The 19,096-nt window shown below is 35.9% G+C and overlaps 1 protein-coding gene across 2 annotated transcripts in view; it reads right to left on the reverse strand.

Annotated features, from left to right (window-relative positions):
- Nucleotides 1-19,096, reverse strand: part of fstl5 (follistatin-like 5) — a 282,078-nt gene that overhangs the window by 129,604 nt on the left and 133,378 nt on the right. For both annotated transcript variants that reach the window (XM_088911811.1, XM_088911820.1), the window contains exons 5-6: nt 4,908-5,104; nt 2,438-2,558 (exon numbers count right to left, since the gene is read on the reverse strand). In XM_088911811.1, coding sequence (XP_088767937.1) covers nt 2,438-2,558; nt 4,908-5,104 — 318 coding nt within the window. The remainder of the gene's footprint in view (nt 1-2,437; nt 2,559-4,907; nt 5,105-19,096) is intronic.

Consider the following 19,096-nt stretch of genomic DNA (forward strand, 5'->3'; position numbering starts at 1 on the left):
TCTTTTTGATTAGAAGTAGCCCCATAACACAACTCTAACTCCAGCATTCTTGACAATAGAGATGGTGTAAACTGGGTGCTGTGTTGGGCTAGATAAAATACTTTGCATTTTCTCACCACAAAACATTTTGTCACAGTATTACTTAACTGCTTTGATACAAACTCCATGTGGGATTTTACATGTTTTTCTTCCAGTAATGGCTTCTTTATTGTCACTCTGCCATAGAGGCCAACTTTGTAGAGTTACTGTGATATTGTTGACTCGTACATTTTTTCCTCTCATTTCAGCCACTGAACTATAACTTTTAGCCTCACAGTGGTATCCCTAACCAGTTTACTCTCTGCTGCTTAATTTGGAGGAATAGTCTGATCTAGGCAGTGCTTGGTGGTACAATACACGTTTTGCTCCTGAGTGATTGGCATCACCATGCTTAATGGGATTTTTATTAACTTTGATACAATCATACATTTCTCCTGAACTCTGACTTTCTACAACTTTATCCCTGAGTTGTACTGAAAGTTCCATGGTCTTCATGGCTAAATCTATCCATTTTCTAACTGCTTATTCCAATTCAGGATCGTGGGAGATCCTATTCCTGCAAGTAATGGGAAAAATGTAGGGTACACCATGAATCGGATGCCTATTCATCACAGGGCAGACAGACACAAACACTCACACCAGAGCCAATTTTTCCCGAAGCCATTTTACCTACTAGTATGTTTTTGGACTGTGGGAAGAAAGAAGAGCACCAAGAGGAATCCCACACAAAGACAGGACAATCTTTATATAGCACCCAAGGCCTCAGCACTGCACAGCATCAATGCTCATGGTTAAATCTTTGATTGAAAGCAGATGATGAAAGCTGCATCTTGTTGACTGGCTAAAGAATCCAATAGCTTGAGCCCAGTGAAGGCTTGAAGACAAACAAGAGCTAAACAGACAAATGCAGAATGGGTTTGAGACAGACAGAGAATCTCTCCAGCAGGAGTCAGGCTGAATGTCCTTCTGAGATGCAGGTTAGTAATGCTGAGCATTGCCCCCAGGAGGTGTTCGACGACTCATATAAATGCACCCATTTTCTGAGGAGACCGAGGGCTGCAAGCTCTAGCCTGCCTAGGCTTAACAAATTCACAACCTGACTGAAGGACCACACAGTAGAGAGATAGGTGTATTTTTCTGAAATCAGGTGAACCACTATTAAACTTTAATGCCTGTAGGTATTCAATTTGAGTGCTGTCAGAGGGAGAGGTGTAGTGTACTAGTTTTTACATTTCAATTGTAGTTTAAGACACAATACATGCAGTATTTTTGCTGTACACTAGGGGAAATCAATGAAGAATCAAGGAAAATTCCATTTTATTATACTTAATAACTACATTGTCTGATTAATAGTATACCTAACATTTGAAGGACCCCTATTTCTTCTATTCTAATATTTAACAGAAGTAGCACATTGGGTATGATACACTGGCAGATAACTTAAATTATGTTAATGGATGCAGTCATTAATGATTTGTAAAGTTAATTCAGAAACCAAACTTGAATTCTGTTTCTGAATGAATGAGTGCTCAGTATCAAGGTTTTTTCCTATGCTTTTACCACATAGTTCCACAGCTAACGTGCAGTACATTGCAAAGGTTTTAAACTTATTTTATCCAGTTGTTTATAAGCATCTCCTGTCAAAATGTTCCTTCATATGGAAATTGCAGTGCATTTACAAGGCAAAATAAGTATAGTTTTATGACATTATCCTCCCCTTTGTTTATCTGTCATTTTGAACAGCAAATCAGTTATGAAAAATGCATTAGTATGCAGTTTTTAAAGCCCACATACTATCAAACTGTCCCTACTTATTATTCAGATAATATTTTGTCAAACACTTCCTTTGCTATACAAACAAGTAGTATATCATACTATTATGTGTTAAAGTTGCAAAGAAATGTGTGCTGATGAAGACAGCTGTCAGTTTCCACCTGCATCATCCCACTTTAGATAGTTTCCCAGTGTTCATTGTTCCCTTCAAAAGCAATAATACTTCAATTCAGTTTTTGATAAAAAAACATACTGTATAAATCTTCCCTAATACCATGATGTGGTGGATTGATATTTGTTTATACTATACTGTATTTACCAATCCGTTTGTTCAACTGTGTTGCTTCATTTCATCCCAAAAGTAGACAATGAAAAAGGAATGGTGTGGACCTTATGTTCTATCTATGTACATACTGTACATTTATATGTAAACCGCACATGTTTGCTTTGACTATATTTGATATTCATATTGTGCAGAGTGTCAGTCCACTATTAATAAAAATCACATGTTGACCCATTAAAACAAAGCATCAATGTAATAACTGTAGTTGAAGAATTGGCTGTTCTCACTATTTATAAAACCACAAAATGTCAACAAAGAATTCCCAGAATAAAGATCACTTACCAAATGCTGTGTAGAACTCTTCTATGGACAAGTGTTTATCAACATTCCTATCATCGTATTTCAAAAGATCAAACAAAGTGCATTCAGATACATCCTTGGCCAGTCCCTCCTGTTTGATGACCTGAAATACATTGTGTAAAATGTAACCAATGTATGATGTGAATGATCAAGACTATGGAGCTAAAACAGCTAAAATATTAAATTATAAAATAAAATGAGAATTAGATAAACAATGTTGGTTTACAGTAGAACTCTAAAAGTGCCAAGAAAGGATGATGGAAATAGCTGAAGTTATACATTTGCAAAGGATGCCTCTAGGTAGGCATCAAGTGCACTGAAAGGGGTTTTTGATGATGATGAACATGATGAAGAAGACCTAACTTGAATTAAAAGTTTTCTGAGGAACAGTAATTGGGTTTTTGCAAAATTATTTATTCTTCCTTTATTTTGCCAAAAATATAAAAAAAAGAAAAATATTTTCATGGGTGTCTGGAACAAGCTAACCATCCATGTTGAAAAACCTGAAACCATGCTAAGTAAATGGATGAGTTGCTTTCTACCAGCAATAAATGTGCTAGAAGGGCCAAACGGCCTCTTCCTGTTTACAGACTTTATGTTCTTATTAAGGTTGGCATAGTGGCAAAGTGGTTAGCATTGCTGCTCCTCACTGGCTGCTTGGTTTGAAGTCCAGGCCTGGGGTATTATCTGCATGGAGTTTGTACGTTCTCCTCATGTTTTCGTGGGTATCCTTCGGGTTCTCTAGTTTCCTCTCCAGTCCAAAGACATTCCGATAAGTTAACTGGATTCTGGGAAAATTGACTCTGGTATATTTGTGTCTGTGCCCTGTAATGAACGGGTAATTCTTTCAGAACGTATCTAGCCCTGCACCTGTGGGTTTTGGGGATACGCTTTGGCTTCCTTGCAACCTTGACTTGGATATAATTGGTTAGAAAATGGATGGATGTTCCTATAAATGAAAGAATTGGCTGATATTTGAATTGTCATGTTCTGCTTTTTTTCGTATGCTTCCTTTTTTTAGGACTGCATTAGACAGTGTACCATTACATTTATACAGAATTAGATTTTAATTACAAATGATATTTCATCACACAGGATAAAAAATAGTTGTGCTGTATCTTTAGAAGGCAGAAGTATTTAAATGGGGGCTTTGATGCTTAGACATTTGAATAAAAGATTGTAATGTGTGAAGGCTTTAATTCCTTTTGAGCTTCTGTTCCATCCGCAAGCCTGGACTAATGCACTTCCAATAGCATGTCATAAAATTACTGAAGTGTTCGGAAAGTCAGCTCCTTCCAGTGCATTTGGATTTTAGGCGTGCAGGAATGCAGTCTAAAATGGGTTTATTATACATATTAGGTAATCTATTCTGTCTAATTACAAAGAATGAAAAAAGGTGGATTCAATATTTTTAATAGTTGATTGAACCTGTTTTTGCACATAATTATAAACAGTAGGTGAAATGAGAAAGGAGTTCTGTGCTACTTGATCTTTCTTTCCCATATGTACAAGGTTTAAACAAAAGGCACATAAAGAAAAAAAGATGTATGAATGAATTCTTTTTGATAACTGCAATGTTAAAAGTCCACGAATAACTGGATACAATACTTGAAATAAGTACTTGCAATTGGTGTTGTGGCAACAATGTAATTCTTGGCATTTTATTGTATTGTAATCAACTTTTGAGTCCTTTACACTTACTTTCACTCACTGTTTATCAACCTTGTATGTCAGCCTTCCTATATCAACCTTCAATAGCAAAGTACAATAGCTCCTGCCAGCCTGTGTTCAAAAGATTCCTTTCTTTTTGGCAGTGAAATACACAGTTCACTAGTCTTACAAAAGTAACACCAAGCAATATTTTTTAGTCTTCTGACAGCAGATCTCGAATATTTTTTTCATGGAACATCTGGCATATGTGAGTTAGGATTAATGTTAGGATTAAGGTTTGGGCTGGTATTAGTGTCTGGGTAAGGGGTAGTGGTTGGTTTGGGAATGTAGTTACTGTACAGTATGTAGCTCAAATAAGGCAGTTGTCCAATTAATTGCTTTGCCATACTGTACAATAACAGGGAGCTACAGTTAGCATATTAAAATATAAGCAGTGGACATGCGAACCCAACCTGCAACAAACACATACATAAATGTTGAGTTCAGCATCTTTAATAAATATTAAATCACAAGGATCAGCTTCTATTACTGTAAAATGAGAAGGACATGAACTTAGTCCCATTAACAACAAAACTCAATCATTCAAAGTGTGGGTATTGTTCAATGAAAAAATAACAAAGGTGTTATTTTCATCAGATGAGTGCAATGTATATTCTAATATGTAAGCATGTAATGTGTAGACTAAAGTGGTTGTAAAATGTCTAATGATTTTGCATTTCTAAACATAATAAATTGCAATTTCTAAATTTTCATTATTAATGAAGCATTTTTTTCTCCACACCTGTGTAAGCTCATTGCTATCTACAAGTCCATTGTTGTCTGAGTCAAAGTATTGGAACATCTGGTCTACCAACAGTCTCTTCAGGGACATTTTGTCTTCATTTTCCCCTTCATTGACCTGTCTGATGTACTTCTGGTTCTGCAGATCAAGCAGCTGATTTTTTAACTTTCCGTAGTCACTCATCTGACACTTGTCACCTGCAGAATGTGATGAAACAAACAAAAACAACAGACATCAAAAATGTTTGATATTTATGTTCATTGGCAAATCTGTGTATACTGTAAATTTATTTGTATTCAAACATCAAATCTTTAACACCATGAAGAAAAGCTGTGCTGATAAATGTTGCAGCAACCTGGAGCTTATACTGGAAGTATAGAGTGTAAGGCAGGACTGAGAGTGCATACAGTATGTTGTTTCACTCTGAATGGCCAACTGCTTATTTTAAGATTTAATTAGCCAAAATTGTTTATATGAACTGAAAACTGCAGTATAGCCCTTTGGCCAAAAAAAAAAACAATGGGTATATCATTCTATTTCCATCTGAACAAGATAACATTGCTAAATTGTGTAAGGTGAAGCACTTTTAAGCAATGTCAGGTAAGTTATGTTAACTTCGATAGTAATAACAAAAAGGTATTATGACGAACAACTGCTTCTATACATTTTATAAAGGTTTAAATAGAAAATTCTAATTTTATAATATAATTATATAATATTACAGAATCTATAGATACATCAGTTTAATCTATTTATAGTTAGTTTCTCTAAAATACTGCCATAGCCTTCAATAGTTCACTGCCATTGAAAGCTCATTTTGTGATCTGTCATTTAGTATAGATACTGTACAGCTGCTTTTACAGTACTCTTATCTCCTAAATACCAGTGATGTTAATTTATAAGATGAAAGGCATTCTATTGACATTTCTAATTACAGCTGCTTTGATAAGGATGGGAAAGTTGACAAGATAAAAGTGCAGTCAGTATTTAACAGAATTTTGGCATGTTTCAAGAAACAATGAAAATTAAAATGTAGTTTACCCTGATTAATTTTAAATTAAATGTCATTAAATGTCTTCTTTCATTATATACTGCCACAAGTATTTTTAAGTTAATTGAAGTTTAGCTTTAAGTTTGATTTCTGGTCTTAGGCAAGACGTTTTTGTTCTGGGCTCTGATGAATTACATAATATGTAGTGGGATGCCAAAATATTCCAATTTCATGCTGGTAAAATTAAAGTGTAAAAGATATCAACAAAAGTAACACATCCTCTTACTCACCACAGGCTGCATATGTGATTACTCATTGGGGTCTCACACCCTTATCCAGAGTTATTTAAAAAGGCTAACATTAAAAGTACACAGAGCATTATGCTTGCTAGAAGTCTAATTAAAATGATAAAATAATTTTCATCTATAAACTACAAAATATAAATTATGTAAAATTCTACATGTTGTAACAAATATAGGGGTTAAGAAAATTATTCAAAATCCGATGCCCACAGAGGCCTACATACAGATCGCGGAAATGTCCAGTTGACATCCCAGGGAGGGTTAGGTTTAGCATTCACAAACTACTTGGGCAATTTAAAGAAATAATTATAATCCCAAAAGTTCAGAAATATGCCAAGAATATATGAGAATATACCTGAAGGTACAAGTGAGACAATGGGATTTTTTCTGTATTTCTGCAAACGATGCAGACTTGTTGCTTGAAATTGGCTTCACGCCCGGAATGTAAATGCGGAACTAGTTAAAGTCAAGAGAAATGATCTAAGATATAAGATGCTTATTCTGCATGTTTAGAATCGCTCAGACATTTATACAGGGAAATTATGCTTATTTGTACATTTGAGCAGTTTGTCATGTATCACTAGGTAAACTTATTGAGACAGTTATATGGGGGGTGCGCTAAACAGTTTGCTTCACTAATCTCTGCACGAACTTTATGTGATGTATATCCATATACAGACATGCTGTACTTCTGTATTACTAACTATTAGGGGGAGTGTCACTTTAGCTTGTTTGTTTCACGGTATAAAAGACTATCTTTAGTTACTTATTTTCGAGTTCGGTGGTTGCAAGCCGTTCTCCCATATGCATATTAATAAAGGGAGTTCTACTACACAGACACCTGGACTTTGTCATTTGTATGACACAACATACCCAAGTGGTTGGCATAGTTAGAGACACCTAAGTTCTTTGTTTTTTGGCACAGCTCTGGCGAAAGAATAATAAATTGGAGGCAAACTGGTGATAAACAAATATTAAAATTAAATACAGAATATTATATATTCACAGTAACAGTAACACAAACTAAACAATATACAACACAACATACAACTTATAATTTACTCTATTTACAAACAAGGCATCTCGGTGGCCTATTTTCTGAACAACCAGAAAAGCCCAAATTGTAAACCTAGTACTCATAAATCCTACATATTGTGTAAACAGGCCAACAAGAGAGATAAACCTGCATCCTAAATAAAACAAAATGCAACCTAGAGCTAAATCTCTCTTTTTATAAACCAAGAAGCCCTAAAAAACCGAATAGGGCCCTATCTCACTATTATAAAAATACATCTCTCATCTGGAGAGTAAGGTTTCAGCCTGGGAATTCCTTGTAAAAGAAATCACTTTCCTAAAATAACAGAATGGCAAATCCTCTTAAATAACTTTCAGATATTTAGCTAGAATCTGATCTTTTACAGTAGGTTAACTTGAACAAGGTCTTCTTGCTTGGCACACTTCTTCTTTCTATCTGCTCTTCCTGCTCCTCTTTTTGTGTCTGTGTCTCCCCTGCTTCTGCTTACCTGCTTCTCATCAATGAAGAGTCTTAATGCTCTACCAAGGAGTTGATTAAGGTAAAACAGAAGATTCCTTTTGATCTGTTGTCTCTCAGGCCATCTACAGCTCTGCAAACACTTCCTATCAATTGTTTCTAGATCCTGAAAAACTTCAATAGCCACTTCCACAGCTGTAACAATATTATTTAGTATGATTAAACTTTAATATTACATTTATGCTAACATTAAGATAACATTATTAGCTTTCTGAAACATATCCACTGTCCTATGCATAATTCAATTAGATTAATTGCTCAGCTGAGTAGAAAACATGACATGAAGTATAATTAGTAAGGTACCATAAATTCACTAAAATTAGTGATTTTAATCACTAAAATCAATCTTCTAAAATACCTGTTGTATTTAATGAGAGGTTTCTGGGCATACTAAAAGTTTACTGAAGAGTCTATTATTTCATCAAGATTACTGTACTGTAGCAAGCTCAGTTATTTTCTTCTGCAATTCCAGATAAAGGTCCAAGACGGTATTACAAAAACTTTACAAATACAAACATTTTCTTTCTGCAATGCAAGGTACTTTAACTGAAAGCACCAAAGGCTGTTTCACTATGAACTTGAGTAACTTCTTTACTAATGTCCTGTGTGTCCAATGTGGTAGACAGAAAACAGTGATATTAAACTGTGAATCATAACATGAAGACAATGTCTTGGTGATAAAAGGTACCTTTCTTTAAAAAAAATACTTCAGGGGTTGCATAAGTATTTGTTAATCCTCTTAAATATGATTTTTCCATATTCCTCAAAAGGTTCTTTATTTGGATGTCAGTTAGAATGGTCACTTTTTCTAATCAATTCCTCCAGCAACAGGCTGAGATATCTGATGATGCAGGGGTCTATTCTGAACGATGGCATAGATGACAAATGTAAATGCAGAGCTCTTAGTGCCAAAACAAGTTGTGCATAGTAAATGAGACACAAATCTGACAAAACCCATCTTTGCCCAATTAAATGATTTTGATGTGTGGTTTAAATTCTGTGACGTGTATTGGCTCGGTGACACGCTAAACTGTAAAAAAACTTTTTACAATAGCAGCGATGAATAAACACATACTGTATAAGCTGAAGGGCATTACAAAATGTATTGTATTGTATTTCTATTAGTTCTAATACAAATTCATTGCAATTTTAATGTCATTATATGAGTATATACTGTAAATAGTGTGTGACAACATTGAATGAAAGCATTTGTTTCTTAATAACATTATGAATAATAATGCATAGTGCTGTGCAATTCCAAAATATTTGAAGATAGAGCAAAGAAGAGAAACAAAAACATACAGTATATACTGTAATAACCCCTTGTTATGCATGAATTCACCTTATGCCAATCTGAGTATCTGTGCAAAATTCTATATAAACTATTTTCCTTGCACTAGCCCTAATTCTGAGTATCTACAGCTGAGAAGCATCTGTGAGCTGCGATGCATGCTGGCATGATGGTTCTTTTTACAAGTGGAGGAGAAAACAACCACATGGTCTGATATCTTTCTTTCTCTGTCAGCTTCTTTTTTGAATGGACTTGTCTGAGGTTTCTGTCATATTCTTAAAGTGTTCTGTGCTTATTATTGTACATTATTGCACTGGGCTTACTCACGGTAGGTACAGTAGGGGATTACTGTAAAATACCTGTAAAATGTAAAATGTTTAATTTTTACAGTAATTCTGTATTTTTACCACATCTATGTATAGTTACTTGTGTGATGCCACTAAAAGAGAAATACAACAATGTCCAAAAAAGGAAATACAAAAAGGAAACACATTTAGTTACCTCAGGTTTATGGGATTGGCAAGATGGTTACACAAATGTTAATTGGACTCAGGTTAGGAAAATGCTAGTCACAGCAGGACCTCAGCATAGTTTTCGTGACATTAAGTCATTTTAAACCTAGGATGGTGTGGTTTTGCATTATCCTGCTAGAAAATTGACACTTCCTGACTGGAAGGGAAACACTGTTGGCTTTGATGTATTGCTGGGCAGTGAGATGCACACTAATGCAAGAGCTATCATAACACATTTTTTCCATCATGATTGACAAAGGAAAAACAGCATTCGAACACCACTCTGTTGGCCACCATCTCAGATATTTCCTGGCTCACAGAAGTTGGTGGTTTCATCTCTCAGTTGTCAACATGTTACTCCCAAATATGTTCTGAGCACCCTTTTTTGCAAATGATAATCCATAGTCACTTTGCTATTACAGTACATAGATCATTTCTTCCTAGAACATGACTGTTTTGCTGTTCTGTGTTTTCGATTGGATTTTGACACATATTACTAATCAACAATGTTGGCAACTTTTACTCAACACAAATGATAAACACTGAGAACCTCTCAATATTTTTGTTATCTAAAGAAATAATACAGTATGAATCAAAAAGCAACAAACACATCTTCTTAATAGTTATATTGTAAGAAACCTAATATTTGCTCCCCATATAAGCTACTGATATAAAATGTAGACGTTTTAAATGATGAAGTATATTCAACAGAAAAATGTTTTTTTGCTCCAATATAAACCTTTTTTTTTATTTTCAACAACAATCAAAATGAATCATTACCTGAATAGAGTTATACTCATAGTCGCTCCTTAGTCTTTAATATCTGCAACAACCAACCAAAAACAAATCTAAAGGTATTGCAGAGAACAAAAATATGAACTCCCTCTAAATCATTTTCTTCAACAGAAGCACAGTCTATACATATGAGTTATTGAAAACAAATGTATTCTGCCTGAAAAAGGCAATAAACAAAACAGTATTGGAAAAGATGTTTCAGGACACAGAATAACTGCACAATGTATTTTCCAGCTGTGTTTTGTCTGTTACACTGATGGGTTCACTGTGGGATGAGATATTTCAAAGTCTTTCTGTCTAAGTGACTTTCTTAAAGGCATTGTAACTGTGGACTGAAAGTTTTTTGAAAACTTACTGGACAGAACATCACATACTGTATAGCTCCAGGGCTTGGGGTAAAAGATGTTGAAAATCACATCCCTGCAGGCTTGGCACAATAGAAGACATCTATATTCTATTTGTGTCCTGCATAAGTGTTAACTCTCATTTTATTATATTGTCCCTTGAGATTTATGAAACATAAATTGGCACCAGACAGTAAGTGAAACTTTTAAATAAGACTTACTGAGTAGTCCATATTCATTAGTTCAGAGGCAAATATTTAAACACCAATGTGACTAAAACAAAAAACAATCTAATAGCATGTGAATATAGCTATTTCACTGATATACAATATGAGCTTGGATAAATCTGTCTCAGTTTTAAAGGGAGATATGTGGTTCTTATTCAAAGAGAACAGCTGTGGGTAAAAAGAACTGTTCACTGATTTTTTAAAATGTGTTACTTATTTAAAGAACATGGTAAAGAAAGCAGATCTGAAACTTTCCCTCTCTTAAATGTGAAATAAAATTTTAATATACTAGATTCATGGTCACAGTGTGAAGTTCAATGTACTTCTGAAGTGTGTATTTTATAATTTATTAAAATATTTTTAAAATGTTAAACTTTTCAAACATAGCAAAGGTTCAAATACTTCTTTAACCGTATGGCATACAATTTAATAGTGGCATTCATATTTTTTTTCACTTTCCTATTGCTACAGAATCTGAAAAGCCTAAGGCTGTCATGCCCTCTGCAGCTAGAGGGTGCTCCTTCTCTGTCCTGTCTCTTGTTTCCGGTGCTTTGCTGTCCTTCCAGTGTTTCTCTCTCTCTGGGGCTATATATTTCTGGGTCTTTCATTAGCCTTCGCTCAGCATTGACGTTCGGATGTCCTGAGACCCGCCTAGCACCAGGTCGCCCCACGTCCGCTACCTAAGGGCATAGGTTTCTCTACGGCATTTCCTGAACAGCTGAGCCCGGGCTTACCCCCGTCTCGCCGCTACGCATAGGGTCTTTTATGCTCTCCTGCCATTCCACGGTTTGTCCTTTCTGACATCCGTGACAAAGGCAACATGTGATTAGAGATGATCTTACTGTTCTTTAGAATGTTTTACAGTATACTGTAACAGGTAGGATAATATCCAGTCTGGATTAATTTGCAGAGGCAGTATAGCACTTTGGGAAAGTCTCTGGACTCACTCCTGGTGACTTGTGGGTTCAAGTTCCTGCTGCTAATACTCCTGTAGGACTTTGAGTGAAGTTTCCCAGTTGTTCCTATCCACATATGCCCACATACTGTACATCCAAGTCCAGGGAAAGGACTCACATTCTCTTTTGTTTACTTTATGCTTTGGAAATCAGAATAAGATCTGGCTTGATGAGCTGATATGGCTTGGGTATGAAAATGACCTATCTGAGTTACTGTAATTTCAAAGTATTATGAGCAAAATATAGAAAATAGGTGCCAAAAATACCGGAAACAGATATTGTATTTGTGCAAGACACCACACCTAATCACATATGACTAACTTTGTCCCTTTTTCAAAGGAATTAAACCTTGATAAAGGTTTCATTCATAAAAATGAAATGAAGCATATACAAAAAAATTCTCATGCCATACTTTTTCATCTTTAAAAAACTTACCACATACTGTATGTAGACAGCTGAATTAAAGTACCTTGAGAAATCCTACTTAATATATACAAAATATACTACTAGAATGTTTAAGAGTCCCTACAAACCTGAATGGGTTTAAGTGGTAATGCTATTAGCAGCACTTGTTATCTGTGAGCTGTTCATGGTACTATCAAAATTTATCATGTCAGACACAGACTCTATAGGGGCATTTCTAATACATTTGCTATAAACAGCAGGAAATTTTGATGGGGTTTCAATAGGTTCAAATATTGAAAGTATAGCAGTAAAGATAATACAGTATAAAGCATAAATGAAAAACCTTTACTGTCACTTATATTAATCAAGAGGTTCAGTGCAATAACATCCTCTAATAAACTTAAGATTATTTTTTTGTCATCTTTAATTCATCTTTAATAAACTAAATTAGATCAGATAACTGCTAGATACTAAAATACTTTTAAAAGAAAACATCTGCCATCTATAATTACGTCATTTGTCATGCTGTCATAAAACATTGAAAGTACTGTAGTGTATTTTTCTAAAAAAATGTAAATGCAGCTATTATCTCGATCAGATTTTTTTTTCCAAGACCCAGTTATATTTCTCTGAGAGAGTTATGGATCCCATTATCTCTTCACCAGAAATGAAAAGTACTTATCTCACATTTCAGACCAAGAGAAATAGCTACCTGCATCCAGTTACATAAACAGCTATAAAACAAATGTTACAAATATATACAAAAAACAATTATATGCACACATCACAAAGAGAGGCTGGGTGATGGGGGAAATACAATAATGCCCATTCTTCTTCACTGTAAAAACTGTCAGTTGTCTTTTCTATTATGCCACAGACATTGATATCTAAAGTCCCTTTCACAGAGATAAGTTATGACTGCTCAATGCTGTTATAGTGTGCTGTGTGAATTGCTGATGCTGGTACAAAGCTGCCATATATTATCAGAGTTCTGAACCATCTGGTGAGATGGATGATTTCATGTGTCATGCAAAATACAATTATTTTAAATTGTATTTACATGTATTTTAAAACAAAAATTAAGAGGACAGGGCAAACCATTTTGCTTTTGAAATGCATTAAATGTTGTTTCTAACTTGGAACAATGGTAAAGGAAAACAAACATCCTAAAATATCCTAATAAAGGGTATGACAGTAATGCAATACAATAAATCTACACTATTTACAGTAGATCAAAACTATCATGATAAGAAAATCAAATGTAAAGTATATATATTTAATACTGAAAATCAAATACATAATATATATATATAAATACTGTATATACAGAATGTATTTTAAAAATCAAATACAATACTTGTACCAGATAAATACGTGTCACAGACATAAGGTGTGTTTTAATAGCAAACACTTGCTATGAACTGTGAGAATGTCAATAATCAGTATTTACTATATTGATCCTACTGATTTTCAAGTAAATAATTAATTTGAATGATGTGTTGATTTGAATGGACTAAATTAGAAGGGCCATAGTTTGGGTAGCCTTGACTTGATGTTTATGAACTCCTTCAATTATTGTATTTTTGACCTTCTTTGTGTAATTTTGCTCCCCAGAATGCTTCTGGTGGCTTTGCTGGGCCAGTAAGGGAGCACCTTGAATTTTACTTGGACACATTTGCAACTAATGAAGTGTGGAAGGAAAACATGTTCCTGGAAAGTGACTTAGTTTTCCAATATGTTGTTAATTGGTGATTATGAAGTTATTGCCCCAGAGTTAAACCAATCCAAAGTTTTTTTCCATTTTTGTTTATGTGTGATGTATCCTGACCTGCAGTATCTCGATGATAAACTAATAAAACCAAATTTACAATATAAACTCTTTTAAGTCCACTACTGTATGACTGCAACATTTACAGTATATCAGAAGACAGTGTACAAGATTCTTGGACTTTTTATTGTGTTACAATATATAACCATAATGTATTTAACTCTGAGTTTTTGCTATTAATTGACAGAAAACACTCTTTAATATAATACTACTACTACTACTACTACAGATGCAGCCATTCAAAGTGCGCGTCACAGACACGTACCGCAGGTGACGTCGCTCAGTATGACGCAAGATGACGCGTGGCACCGCAGTACGTGATTGGTTGACCGACAGGGGCACTCGTGGTCCGTTGGTCTGTCGTAGAAAGACTTACAGTAAAAACGTCTTTGCTGTGCCCGTTGTAGATATTGAATTTTACCACTGAAGGGAAATCTTAGTAGCTGAGCATAAAAAGAATAGGAGCATACTGTAACGCGTGTGAAGGCCATAAACGATATTAATTTTGGAACATAAACATACAGTATATACTGTAGCTGGTCTTGGTACTTTAAAGAAAAAAATACACACCAGTATTCCATTTCTCCCTAAACATTTTAAGCTTTGAAGTCTTTAACTAACATGATACCGGAGTCAACAAGCATACTTTTAGAATTTGATTAAAAGGGAATATAATATGGAATCGCGTATCTAAAGAATTTAATAACGGTATTCGTGTGCTGCGACAGGGCTGTGTAGGGCTTTTTCGCCTGCCTGTTCATGCGAGCTGTCTTCTAGCCGACTGGTCTAGGTGCGTGACTAGCAACTGGGAGGTTGTGTGATCGAATCCAGCTGGTGCCGGACTTTACTTTTAACAAACATTTCTTCGAAAAAATAGAATAGCGATATTATGGACAATAAATTGACTTTTATATTTCAAAATATCGCAACATGAACGATATTTGCGATATTTTGAACATATCTTCCCTTCTGACAGCGGTTCCTCCTTCTATTGTGTGTGTGTGTGCAACAGAGTAAATTTTTATAGAGAAATGGAGGCTGGACAGTATGCGTTACAATATAAACATTTATATTGATTTAAATCGTGTTCTGATTTAAATCGCAAACGCGTGTTTAATTATGTGTTTTTTAATCATAATCAGGCTAATGCATTTCTACATTTTCTGTATGAACCAGCTTAGAGGTTCATACAGAAAGACAGCTTGTGTTTAAATTGAGTGTAAGGTAATTTATGCTTCTAAAGTCATGGTCAGCATTTATTATTGTACTGTGCTGTAAACTTTTTCTGTGCCTAGTCACATTATTTTATAGCGTTTTTATTGCGTTATTAAATCCGGTGGCGCTGTGTGTTACAGTAGTTTCCTGACTCCCATGTCACATGGTCTGTGATTGAATCCCATAGAACTATGACTTTATTTTTTAACAAACATTTCTTTGAAAAAATGAAACGTTTCCCTTGGTCAGAGATTAAATAAAACCTCACTCGCACCAAACAAATTTATATTTCTAAATATCACAAAATACGTTCATTGTCTTCCAATCGAGTCGAGTTGACATTGGAAGCCTGCCACACCCGGACTGTTAAACCAACGCATTAGCACGTCAAAGCCCATCGAGGGTATTGAGCCAGTATTGCCTTTAGTATTCCCCCCTCTCCCCTCAATTCAATTCAATTCAAGGTGTTTTATTTGCATGACAGATGGGTACAAGCAGTGTTGGGTATGTATATTGTAACGCTTACGGCAGACAGGCACTGTGTAAGAGCCGGCGCACCAGAGCAGCGCACCGAGGGAGCGTCTGCATTTCTAACTTAGTTTTTAAAATTAGTCAAGCAATATGAAGCATCTCCTTTTACTTAGTGCCTGAGCATAAAAAGAATAGGAGCATACTGCAACGCGTGTGAAGTCCATAAACGATATTAATTTTGGAACTTAAACATACAGTATATGGCTGGTCTCGGTACTTTAAAGAAAACATACACACCAGTATTCCATTTCTCCTAAACATTTTAAGCATCGAAGTCTTTAACTAACGCGATACCGGAGTCAACAAGCATACTTTTAGAATTTGATTAAAAGGGAATATAATATGGAATCGCGTATCTCAAGAAATTAATAACGATATAATTATATTCATGTTGCAAAAGAACTGCAACGGACATAAAAACTCCCTTGCTTTTAACAGAGCGTTCCATAATTTCTAACTACGAAAATGCCAGGTGAAAGGATTTGTAAACATATTTTGTTAAAGCAAGTCAGAACCCATTCAGAGCCTACATTACATTTTAGCGTTTCATTCTGAGCAGAAGACCCTCACACCTGAAGAAGGGGGAGGTGTTTTTCGCTGGAAATCTCGCCTGCTTCTACTTTACAACCGGAGTGCTGGCTGTGACGAATTAAACCGGTATTACAGGTTACAATCACAGACCATGTGACATGGGAGTCAGGAAACTAACACAGCGCCACCAGATTTGATAACGCTATGAAAACGCTATAAAATAATGTGACTAGGCACAGAACAAGTTTACAGCACAGTACAAAAATGCTGACCATGACTTTAGAAGCATAAATTGCCTTACACTCAATTTAAACACAAGCTGTCTTTAGCCCTCTAAGGTGGTTCATACAGAAATGTAGAGATCCAGGCTCAGAACACACAGCTTCATTAGCGAATACATATGCAGGACAACTAGAGAAGACGTTTTACAGAGGATGGATTTTTAGAAACATCCCATCAGTGACATCACTGAAGTCAACTCCTAGGTACTGTAACTGTCGTGTGGATAGTTTCACAAGAATCAGACAAAGGTTTAAGCATCGCTTGTTCTAGATAAAACTGCAAAAAAAAACAACAACCCATAATGTACTTCTTTGCGGCTCTGTTTGCCCAAATCATATATTCACAACGTGAAATCTAGAAAATAATATTACGTAACCAAAATCCGCAATATGGAAACAGAACCTGTGTAATTGTTGATAGATGATGTACTCGTAACATTTTTTCAAGACGAACTACAACATTTAAAAAATGACTTGTATGTACTTGATATCTCTAATCAATCCACGGGTCCCAGCACGAAACGAAAGTAAAACGCATACCGTTTCGCGCTTCTTATTAGTTGCTCAAAAGTAATTTGACCGTATGAAATGCATAATATAAACCTAGAAACATATACGTGAGTAGTACTTAAGCACTGTAGTATCGGTGTTAAGACATACCTCTCAAATACTGTAAATCAAGTTAAAAATATCTCAAGATTCTGGTCATAATGAAACCATGTTTCGTGTATGTTTTCTTTAAAGTACCGAGACCAGCCATATACTGTATGTTTATGTTCCAAAATTAATATCGTTTATGGCCTTCACACGCGTTGCAGTATGCTCCTATTGTTTTTATGCTCAGCTACTAAGATTTCCCTTCAGTGGTAAAATTAGATATGAATATTCAATACTTAAACGGGCACAGTTAAGACATTAAATATACATATACATACTGTATACAGTACAGTTTGCATACGGTAATATGTTTATGTCCCTAAATCAATCTCTTTTATGAGCATGTGAAAGGCATGGTGAATCACTGTACTTTGCATGATTGGAAAAAAATGCGTGATTGCGAAATGCTGTGGCGTTACTTTTACAAAGACGGTCAATGAAAAAAAGAATGTGGACCAGGGCAATACTTTGAGTTTACAGCTTGTCCAAGGTCATTTATTATTAATACTATTATTAATATCTTCGTTAAAGACTTTGATGGCTACAGCTCAAACATGAGAGGTTGAGCTTTATTAGCTCCACCTTGCGGAAATTCCGGATACTATTATTTTGCTAGCGGTATTTACCGGTAACTCGCGGTATTTACCGGTAGCTTGCGGTAGACTGCGTACAGCGTACCGGAAAATAATGCGGTATCGCCCGCGCATTTTGAATGGCTGCATCTGTACTACTACTACTACTAATATAATTAATGTGGATGTGAAAGCAGAGAAAATGAAAACAAAATTCTATAGATCCTCCTAAATTAATATAAAATGGGAAATAACTGATTGCATAACTATTTATCCCATTTGAGCCAATGTTTTGTAGAGGCCTGTTTGGCAGAAATTACAAATATAAATCTTCTTGAACGGTTTAATTTATTCTTATTCTTCTTGAATAAGCTTTGCGCATTTGCCCAGTGCAATTTTTGCCCATTCTTGTTTGCAAGATTGCTCAAACTCTTTACAGGCTGGATAGGAACTGTTGGTGAAGACAACATTCCAGCTCCTGCCTGTCACAATTGTAATCTCTCCCCCTTTAAGGGTGCTCCGGCTCGTTCACATTTTAGTTGATTTTGTGCACCTGCTCCCTGTTCCAGCCTCCCTACAAAAGCCAGACACTCACTCTGTTCCAGGCTCTGCCATGGAACACGGACGTCTGGAGGCCCGCTTACCACCGAGTCGCCCTATGTCCGCGGCTCGAGGACATTGGGCTCCTATCGGCGTTTCGAACCAGCTGAGCCTGGGACTTGGAGTGCCTGGTCCCATTCCCCCTTTTTCTCCCCGACCCCTCGCCGGATCCCGCTCCGGCTTTTAACTTTGTCTTGTTCATCTTGTATTGATCACCTGGCTCTGGACTTTTGCCTGTACTTTTCCTTTGGACTCCCTTTGGACTGTTTGCCTGGACCACACCCCCCAAGCACCTTCGTCATGCCCCTCTGTTCGTCTACCAGCCCAGTTCATCGTCACCTCCCCGTGTCTGTTCACTCCCTTCCAGATTGTGCTGTCTGCATAGGGTCCTAAAAGACACTTCATAACACTGCCACAGAGTCTTGATTGGATTGAGGTCCAGGCTTTGACTGGGCCACTCCAGACTTTCTTTTTAAACCACTCCAGAATGGCTTTTCTCTGTACTTTGTTTTCTTCAAAAGTCTTCCTAACCCTGATGCAGCAAAGCTTCCCCATCTAATGATACTGCCACCACCAAGACGGTGTTCTCAGGATCATGT

Source organism: Atractosteus spatula, chromosome 1 (genome assembly GCF_055471065.1).
Source record: "Atractosteus spatula isolate fAtrSpa1 chromosome 1, fAtrSpa1.hap1, whole genome shotgun sequence".
Classification (NCBI taxonomy): domain Eukaryota; kingdom Metazoa; phylum Chordata; class Actinopteri; order Semionotiformes; family Lepisosteidae; genus Atractosteus; species Atractosteus spatula.